The sequence below is a fragment of the Mytilus californianus genome, unplaced genomic scaffold, assembly GCF_021869535.1.
Source record: "Mytilus californianus isolate M0D057914Y unplaced genomic scaffold, xbMytCali1.0.p SCAF_3, whole genome shotgun sequence".
In the NCBI taxonomy this organism is placed as follows: Eukaryota; Metazoa; Mollusca; class Bivalvia; order Mytilida; family Mytilidae; genus Mytilus; species Mytilus californianus.
The window spans coordinates 116,249,752-116,260,504 of NW_026262679.1; the positions used below are offsets into that span (position 1 = coordinate 116,249,752).

General features: G+C 29.4%; 1 protein-coding gene across 2 annotated transcripts in view; it reads left to right on the forward strand.

Moving 5' to 3' along the window:
* Positions 1-8,080, forward strand: part of LOC127735910 (alpha-1,6-mannosyl-glycoprotein 2-beta-N-acetylglucosaminyltransferase-like) — a 50,040-nt gene extending 41,960 nt beyond the window's left edge. For both annotated transcript variants that reach the window (XM_052246348.1, XM_052246349.1), the window contains one exon: positions 374-8,080. In XM_052246348.1, coding sequence (XP_052102308.1) covers positions 374-587 — 214 coding nt within the window. In that variant the 3' untranslated portion in view covers positions 588-8,080. The remainder of the gene's footprint in view (positions 1-373) is intronic.
* Positions 8,081-10,753: the final 2,673 nt, after the last annotated feature.

The following is a 10,753-nucleotide window of genomic DNA, read 5'->3' on the forward strand; positions in this document are numbered from 1 at the left end:
AGGGTAAAAGAAATGACCCCATACTGACCACCATATATCCTTTAGTGAATCAAGAAATCCATATCATGCTAAATATTTTATGTGATTATATGATTTGATCTAAAAGGAACATATTGGATAGAAATAAAACAATTATTTGTGGTTATTTTATTGTATGGGTATGTTGTGGTTATCACAAAAGGACATCTAAAGGTCAACTTACTATCACCATCAAGACAGACACTTAATCACCCAGTATAAACAAGTTGTGAACAAATTAAACAGAAATTCAAATATCTTCAATCTATAACAGATTCTTTAAATAATGAGTATCGCTGACAAGGTTTATTATTGTTTTGTTTTATTTTTGTTTTATTTAACTTTTTTTTTACAGTGGTGTGCATCACAAAGGGAAGAATTGTCAGCCAGACAATAAAAAGAAACAGATAGAAACTCAGTTACATTCAAATAAACAGCATTTATTTCCTAATGTTCTGTCAGTGGGAGGACAATCAAAGTTCAAATTACGTGACCCCAAACCTAATGGTGGCTGGGGAGACAAGAGGGATAGAGAATTATGTTTAAGTTTTGCTAAAGGTCAAGTGTAACACATCATTATGTATAGACTCATTTTACTTGGATATTTTGTTATCATTGTTGGGCTACATTTTTTTTGGGGTACACATACAGCTATTAATCTTATTACTGGACAAATTAACTTCATAAGGAAATGACAAACTATTACTTTGTATACTTTGAAAATGACAGTAATGACACAGATCACCATGCTTCTTTCTTTTGACTGGTCACTGAGATTAATTTACCAAATACCCTCGAGCAAGGGCTTAAATTTTTAGAAAAAAAAGAGTCTTTCAATTAGGAAATTGAAAATAAATCACATCTATTGATTAATTCCATTCTGATAGGAAAATATACCAAAAATAAATTAAATTTATGATGTGTCATTATACACCATAATATTTTATCAGTTATGTGCTGGAAATTGTTATGATGTTTTCAATTTCTGATGGTGATGTTTTTGTTGAGTATTTTATCATAGATACTTGTACAAAGTGTTAAGAATATGTCATGTTCTTATCAAAGAATATGTCATGTAATTATCAAAGAATATGTCATGCTGTTATCAAAGAATGTGGCATGTTATCATCAAAGAATTTGTCATGTCATTATCAAAGAATATATCATGTTATCATCAAAGACTATGTTATGTTATCATCAAAGACTATGTCATGTTATCATCAAAGAATATGTCATGTTATCAAAGAAAATGTCCTGTTATTATCAAAGAATATGACATCCAAAGTAAAAGTAGAATTAAAACACATTTGACTTTTTTACAAGTTTTACTTTAACTTTTCTTGAAAAGATTGGATATAGTAAAAATAATAAGTGATAATTAGTTGCTTACAGAAAGAATGGGTAAATTTATGATAGTCACATGACAGTTGCGGGACAAAACACATCAATACTTCACCATCTTGCTTGAGTTACTGGTACTCTTTGTAAAGCTAGAAGCTTTGCTCACTGCTACCAGACTTATTTTCTAAATTGATCTGTAGGTCTTAAGGAATAAAAAGTGAATTTTGGCTAATCATATTAAATTTTTCCTGGATATTTAGTAAGAGGGACCATAACTATAGGTCAATTGATGAAAAGACCATAATATTTTAATTATTTAATACCGTCGTCCACTTTAAATAGGAATACTTATTTTGTGTAACTTCTTTACATAATCTCTTTAATGTGCTAAACTGAATATTTACAACCTATTTATTGGTAAGGAAAGTTTTTATATATATTAATTATTATTTTTTTACTATACCTTATCTTTTTTCAAAAATGTTGTAATAAAACTTATAAAAAAGTCAAATGTGTTTTAAATGTAATTTTACTGTGGATGCCATATTATTTGATAATAACATGAAATATTGTTTTCATTTTATAGTATGTTCTATAAAAAAATACTCAATAAAACATCCTCATCAGGAATTGAAAACATCATAACAGTTTTGTGCAGTTGATGATATTATTCCTCCATGTATATATAAATTTTTATTACATCGATAACAACGAAATAAGACCAAGTTTTAGTTAAGGGCAATACCAGATTTTTTCACAGGTTTTAAATTGCACAATTTATAAGCAATTTTCATACTCGCAAAACCCTATTGCATACTGAACTTTAAAAACAATGATAGGAAATTTTTTTTTGTTGATATTTATATATATGTTTACGTGAATATTAATACCGGTATATGTTTTTCGTCAATCAGTGATGGAAACAGACATCAGTACCTGTTTAAGACCAAACTTGTCTCATATGTAAATCAGTGTATGTGCTACATGTATTTTTATCCATAGGTGTAGTAGTGTATACTATTTATTGTTTCTTTATATAATGAAACAATGAATGAGTTTATAATATTACATGCAATTTTATACAACAGCCAACAGCAGTTAAAAATGGAATTATTTTGAAGGTGGACTTTATAGTAATGAGACAATATTTATATATGAAAAGTTTTACTCTCTTACAAGGTGTTTTACAAATATCAGTCACCACTGAAAAAGGGATTCATTTTGATTTTAAGTCTGAAAGGAAGCTTTCTGTTTGTTAAGGTTGATTTTGAGATTTTCTAAGTTCATTTTAGTTATTTCGTAATGACATCGGATGTTAGGGGTACGTATGAAGTTGTGCCAAACAAAGTAAAACAAAGAATTGTCAATTCTGCATTGTTTCAATGTAAACATAGATTGTTTAGAATGAAAGTAATTATTTACTCACACTTGGTATTTTGATATTGTGCTCGAATGCATTGGACTATGTTCTAATTGTTGTTAATTGTTTGGCCCAACCCTTAATGTCAATTTTTGAGTTTTTCATATAGTGAGGGAGAAGTTTTTACCTTTTTTCAGCATTCAGATTTCTTGTCCTTTTTTTTGACACGGAAAAACTTGTCATTCATTTTTCTTCTGACTATTTTTTCAACAGACAAAGGTGATTATAAAGGCAATTTATCAATTTTACCAAAAAAAGTAAGGTCACATCAAATCTACCTTTTTATCAATAGGATTACTTCTGAAAAGGGGGAGCAGATACCAAAAGAAAGGGGTTTAAGGGGGGATAGAGAAATGGAAACTACAGATTCATGCAACAGTTGTAGTCTTCAAAGAGAATACATATCTTTTGTCGAAAGTTTGGACTTTATGTATTTACTTTAATAACTTCACAGACAAATTTAATCACCAAGCCAAAATTGATATTTTGATGTTTAGTATTCATTTATAAGTCTGAAAATGTTGAAAAGAAACTGTCATATAGTTTTAATTTTAGTGAATTTAAACAGTTATATAATTTACATTGTAGAACCGCATTGGACTGCTGCATGTATATAATGTACATTCTTAAATAGCTATGGCTTTGCTAGAAGTAGTTTATTCAGAGTGATACTGCTTTAAATTTCACGTTGAAAAAGATGTAAATTTGAATGAAACATTATGCTAGCAAATGTGAGCAAAAGTTAACTGTTGAAGTTTACCCTGTTAAGTAGGCATAGTTTTATTTATTCTTTCTTAGTAAATGGCTTTAAATTAGAAATATTGTTCAATAATAATATATGTTAATAAGTTAATTATTTTACACTTTTGTACAATACTTATGTAAAAGTTAAGATTAAAAGCTTTAAAATTGACATTAATTTACTTTTAGAAGTTGTTATTAAAAAGTCTTAGTATTTTCATTAAATGAATATAAAAATGATATTATTTTTTCTGATTATTTACCCTTTATCACTGAGCTTGAATCTCATTTTGATAAGCTGTGACAAGCTGTTGATAATTTAAAGATAAATTAAACTAATCTTCAAAAACTGTCCTATTTTAGAAGTAAGAATAGAGCTGTCCCCCTTAACTTATGCATTTATTAATTCTTTGTATTGATTGTGCCAAAATCTAGTCAGGAATACTAATCTTTTTGTGAAATCATTTTTGAGCGCAATGTCTGTTGTATTAAGATCACATGTACATAAAGCATTACAAAAGTTGCTTTTCTTGTTAAACTAAAAAGCTTTGTTGATTATTTTCACATCTAAAAATTTCTTATAGATGTAAATCTTGAGGAATATTGTAAATCTAATTTGTCCAATGATTAAGTTAATTAGACTTCAAATTTGTCACATCCTATATACTTGCAACCGTTGAAAGCCCCTCTCAAAGGTAGACCACTCTTCTATTAAGGACAATTGCATTATATGCTAGAACAGGATTCTGAATCTAACTCTTTAAAAGAGGTCACTTTTATTTAATTTCCTCTGTAAGGATATTCATACTACAGCAAGACTACTGCATTTTTAGACGATGAAACAATATTTCCCCCTTGAGAACATTTGGATAAAATTTTAAGTTTGATGGGGTACTTTATAATACTTTTGTGGTTTTCAAAAGCTTGAAAAAAAAAATATACTTGAAAATGTATATTATTAAAATGATTAAATCACCAAATTAAATTCTGGAAAAATTATGAATAAAGATTCTACCACTCTATCAAATTCAATAGGATAATTCTCCATGACACAGTATAGAATCTAAAATTTTACATTCAAGAGTGAAGAAATATTGTATCACACCATTTATAGTGGTATAATTTGTTTTTCTAATGGATGTAAGCAAACATTCTTATATCTTTCTTTTTAATGATCTGTAAAAATTGTGTTCTTTTTTTATTTATGCTATGTCATCAATCAGGATCACCTTTCGTCATGAGGGCACAATACCAAATTCAGAGGAAAGCAAGACAATTTGATGTCATAATTGATTTATACCAATAAAGATATGAAATCAAGACAACCACACTTTGATTATAAAAAAGTAATTAACCCCTTGGGGAAAAGGATAAATCCACTGAGAATTAGACCATATGTTTTAAAGTATTGAGACATTTTGTAACATTATTATATACGTTTTAAAGTCATTCATATTTTATTTGACTGTTTTTTTAGATTTTACATTTAATACCACTATGTTCAACATATCAATACCTGAATAGTTTATGATGACTTCACTTCTCTAAAATTTACTGTTAACAACATTGCTAACAAACAAATATTTCAAAGCAAAATTATTAAGGCTATAAATTCATGACTAGCTTTTGATGAATAGAGATTTTCTTATTTTAAATATTTCATTGTCACAATAATTAGTATGATAGGAAATCTATGAATGTACACAGTTTTAAAATTATATTAGAAAATACTACTGCTATATGGAACTTGTATTCACTTGTATAATCTAAATTTTTTCCCATTATCCAATTGTATCTTTAAATTTCAGTGTGTCACAGGTCCCCTGTCATTGATGAGGTAATAGGTAGGGATTAAATTTTTGAAAGATGTTAGTTGAACATGTAATTACTGTATTAATTGATTTATTCATTACACGTTTAACTATTAAAAGTTAACTTTAATATATTGGATTGCATTTATAATGTACTGAATTTACTAAAGTAAATTTCGATATGTGGGATTACTTATTTTATATACAGAAGTATTTTCTGAAATTAGGAATTGATACATAACAATCATATCTATTATATATGCTTGAAGATATAAATATAGATAGATTCCAATTATTAACCCACAACAGAAAATTTTACTATACAACCAGTTGAGTGGCCTTGAGCAAGCATAAAGCTTTAATACAAATGTTGCATAATAAATATAGTTACAGATGATCTTTTTGAATGTGTACAAAGACCAATGATGTTAAGTGTGTTTGTTTGTTCAATGAACCTGGTCAATAAAAACGATGTTTACTACCTGGAAAATTAGCAGTTGTTATCCTGGCTGTTCTGTTAAAACCCAGAGAATGCACTTTGAAAATGGGCTATCCATCTATATAGGAAATTTTGGAATTTCTATTACACTTTAATATAAAAAGACTCCTACCCATAGTTGAGATTTGGAAGTGTCTTCCCTGGTTCCCATGTATGTTTTGATGGAACAGCCTTTACATGTTATTCAAATTATGGAAGGTGCAACAAAAGGATGCTACAACCAGTTTGACCAGTTTGTTTTTATATTTACAATAGTTAATGCAAAATCATGGTTCACTGAAAAAAAAACCAACTTAAGATTTAACATGCTGGGTACCCATTCAAATAATTTAGCTGTAAGAAGATATTGTACTTTATACATAAGTTATATGTGAGAATCTTTAAATGTGATGAGATCTTTGTTTGAAAGTGTTTAAATGTTAGATGAATTGATATCCTGGTAAGTTTAAAATAATATTAATAAAATGTATTTTATCGTTTCTCTTGAAAAAGGGAATTGTAATTTTAGGTGTTTTAATTCCAGGAGCATAAGGTTGTCAACACTAATTTATTTTGAAATTTTAAGTTCAGTGAAATCCTGTTTTTTTTATTACAATTGAAAAGCATAATATTAAAGTTTCACATTTTTGCCTCAGAGGAGAATAAAAATATTGTTTTGATATTAAGAAATTTTAATAATCAAATTGAATAGTCTTGTGTTACTTTTGATCTAAGGGACATAACTGCAGATTGTTTTAAATTAAGAAATGTATGATTAAAGTAACGTATTCTTTACATAGAATGTATAGTTTTACAAGCTATAAAGCAGATTCAAAGCATCCTAGATTTATTTTTTGAGGGCTAAAGGTAGAAAATGTTAAACTACTCCATATCATGTTTTAGAAATGGGAGATAATCGTTTTGTTTTCATTTTGTTAATGTAAGTTAATTGTTTCATTTTTATTTTGTTCACAAAAACTAAAACAAAATTTCTGTGTGACCTCTGTGCTTAATTTATCTGTAGATAAAGAAGAAATGTGATAATTTGTTTTCTCTTGAGTATATACATTGTATTTGATATTAGTGTTTCAAAGAAAATTATTTTTTTGTCTGGGTTAGATTAAATTAGTTTACTACCATGATTTCTCCCTAGGATCTTTATTTCATTAGATGTACTGTCTATTTAATATTTCCATCAAAGATATTTGACTGACTCCAAAGATTAAAGTTTTTTATTTAAGATATTCAATGTCAGCTTTAATATAATGTTTTCATACTAGATAACAATGAATTAAAAGATATAAAACAGAACCGTCAGACAAACAAAATGAACCCAAGAGAAACAATTATGGTTAAGTGTAGGATAGATATTCATAATCAATATCACAAGACTCAGACACTTTAGGATGTATACCTCTTTGACTTCCATCATACTATTTAACTAGAAGTTTAATTATTAACCTGTTAAAATTATGATATTAATACTCAGGTTAAATAAATCTTGAATTGAATTCATCACAGTTGGACATTTAGGTAAAAGTTAATTATGTACATCATGTAGAATTTTCAAATTTAGGATGTTTGCTACTAAAATTGAATTAACAACATTTTTATAAATGATGTCCCTGTAGATAGACAATGTATTGTACATCATAATTATGGGGGAAATAAAAAAAAGGTCTTTGTTTGGGGTTTAGACAAAAACATATATATATAACCATCTTTGTATTCAAAATATACTATATATAACAAGATTGTTAAACTTTTACTAGATGTGTATTGATGTTTGAGTTTAGAGCATTAAGAAATATAGGGATTAGTGGGTCATTTTCTTTTATTTTGAAGACACATCAAAGATATCAGGCTTATTGCTTAGGAGACGACCAAAGGGTTTAAACTTTTGAGATTTTATCTGTCACAAAAAATGTGTAATGCCAAATAACAGGGCCTGACTGATATATTATTTATTTGATTGTGCAATATAACACAGAATCAGCTGATTACAGCAGAGGCAATAATGTAATTATCTATTGTAAACAATTATCTTGTAGGTATTGTAGAATTTCACATGATAACATTTTGAAATATTCATTTTAATATCCATTGGGGTTTGTATCTGACATTATTGTAAACTTGTTATATTTTATGCCTTGTCACTGTCTTTTTGTATTGTTTTGTTGTTAATTATTTAAAAAGTGAATTTAATTTAATAAAAATCAAGTCTATTCTTATACCCAGAAATGAAAAATTATATTATGGGAAGACATATAATTTTGTTTTTTTATGCCTCTGCCGAAGCGGAGGGGGGCATTAAGTTTTACCCTTGTCCGTCTGTTCGTACGTACGCATGTCCCAAAATTGGTTTCGGTTCTCTAACTTAAGTTTGCCTCAACCAAATGTTATGAAACTTATACGCAATGCTTATTACCACAATACACAGATCAAGTGTCGTATATTGGTATCACGTCGTTGTCTTCGTCAGCGTCAGCGAAGACATTTGGTTTCCGGAAATAACTTTAGTATAAGTAAATAGAAATCTATGAAATTTAAACACAAGGTTTATAACCACAAAAAAAGGGTTGGGATTGATTTTGGGGGATATAGTCCTAACAGTTTAGGAATTAGGGTCCAAAAAGGGGCCCAAATAAGCATTTTTCTAGTTTCCAGACAATAACTTGTGGAAAGGTGTATGGATCTCTCTGAAATTATATCACAAGTTTCCATACCACAAAGGGATGGTTAGGATTGGCTTTGGGGGGTAATAGCTCAAACCGTTTAGGAATTAGGGGCAAAAAAGGGTGAAAAACAAGGGTTTCCTTGTAACTGGACAATTACTTTTAAGTACAATGTTTTGTGTTTGGTTACCTCCCGTACACTGCTTTTAAATTATGTATAAAGAAATGTTGTATTGTCTTGAGGTGATTAGCTGTCAATTTATTTTTAGAGGTTACTATTAAAAATGCTGATTAAGGAATATTAATTTTAGACATGATTATGTATGTCATTTTCTATTTTAAGACTTTTATGATGTATTTAAAAAGTGTAATTATGGTTGCAAACTCCAGTGGAAATTTGAATTGAGATGATGACCATATCTTGAGGGAAAGAATTTTTTTTTGGAAAAAGGGAGGGGGGGGGGGGGGGGAGGGAGGTGAAAAAAAATTTGGGGGGTAAAAAAGAAATTGTGGGGAGGGGGAACATTTTTTTTCTCATTTCAGATTTCAGAAATATTAAAAAGAAATTTCAAATATTATTTTTTTTTTTGCAAAAAAAAAAGGGTGGGGGGGGGGGGGTTAAAAATTTTTTTGGTTTTTTTTTGGGGTTGGACCTCTGCGGTCATGTCCAGCTGCGCTCGGCGAAGCAATTTATTAAAATTGGAGTTATCTTTCTTTGTCCATGATTATAGTTGAATCAACTACAATCAATGCTTTATACAATGCAATGTTTAATTTTGCCTTCCACTGATAAAACACAGATCAAGTTGAATTTGGGTAGTGTCACTTTAACCATTATTGAGTTATGCCCCTTTATAAATCGAAAAATTGCAAAATTTTTAGTTTCCGTTCTGTAACTTAAGTTTGCCCCAACCAAACATGAAACCTATACACAATACTTATTACCACAAAAGTGCACATTGTTTCTGCTGTAAAGGAATTGTAATAATTTTTGAGGCAACTAAGATAGTATTTTAAAGGATGCATGTCTATGGTGTTATTTCAATGGATGTATATTGTATTATTTCAATGGAAGTCTATGATGTTATTTCATGGGTGTACCAGTATATTCCTTTTATTGTCATGATGTACATGCCATTTTGTTTACCGACAGTCACATGAAATAGTGTGCACACGTTTTACATTTCTTTAATTCTTTCATTGCCACTGGACGTTAAGCAACCAACAATCAATCAATATAGTTCTTTCAAGATCGATTAAGATTATGATTTGGCTTGATTTTATTATGCCCCCGCCTTAGCAGAGGGGCATTAATTTTTACCCTTGTCCGTCTGTACGTCCGTCCGTACATCTGAAAGTTTGTTTCCGTTCTCTAACTTTAGTTTGCCTCAACCAAATGTTATGAAACTTATACACAATGCTTATTACCACAAAATACAGATCAAGTTTGAATTTTGGTGGTGTCACTTTAACAGTTCTAGAGTTATGCCCGTTTACAAATTGAAAAATTGCTGAATCTTTCGTTTCTGTTCTCTAACTTAAGTTAGCCTCAACCAAATGTTATGAAACTTGTACACAATGCTTATTACCACAAAACACAGATCAAGTTTGAATTTTGGTTGTGTCACTTTTACTGTTCTAGAGTTATGCCCCTTTACAAATGGAAAAATGCTGAATTTTTCGTTTCCGTTCTCAAACTTAATTTTACTTCTACCAAATGCTATGAAACTTATACACAATACCTATTACCACAAAACTCAGATCAAGTACAAATTTGGGTAGTGTCATTTTTACCGTTCTTCAGTTATGTCCCTTTATAACTTTATATGATATGCAAGCGGGGGCATCATCTGTGTCCCATGGACACATTCCCCATTTATATTAAATATTAAGATAATTTGATTGAAAATTCCTCAAACACAATATTTAAATGGACTAATTTTTATATGACTGCAAAAAATTTGAGTTAGTATAATGCTATCATGTTGTCGGCGTTGTCGGCATCCAAAGACACATTTGGTTTCTGGACAATAACTTTAGTTTAAGTGAATGGAATCTTATGAAATTTTACCAGAAGGTTCAATACCACAAAAGGAAGGTTGGGACTGATTTTGGGGGTTATGGTACCAACAGGTTAGGAATTAGGGGCCAAAAAGAAGCATTTTTGTAGTTTCCAGACAATAATTTGTGTTTAAGTGTATGGATCTCTCTGAAATTGTACTGCAAGGTTCCATACCACAAAGGGAAGGCTGGGATTAAGTTTGGGGGT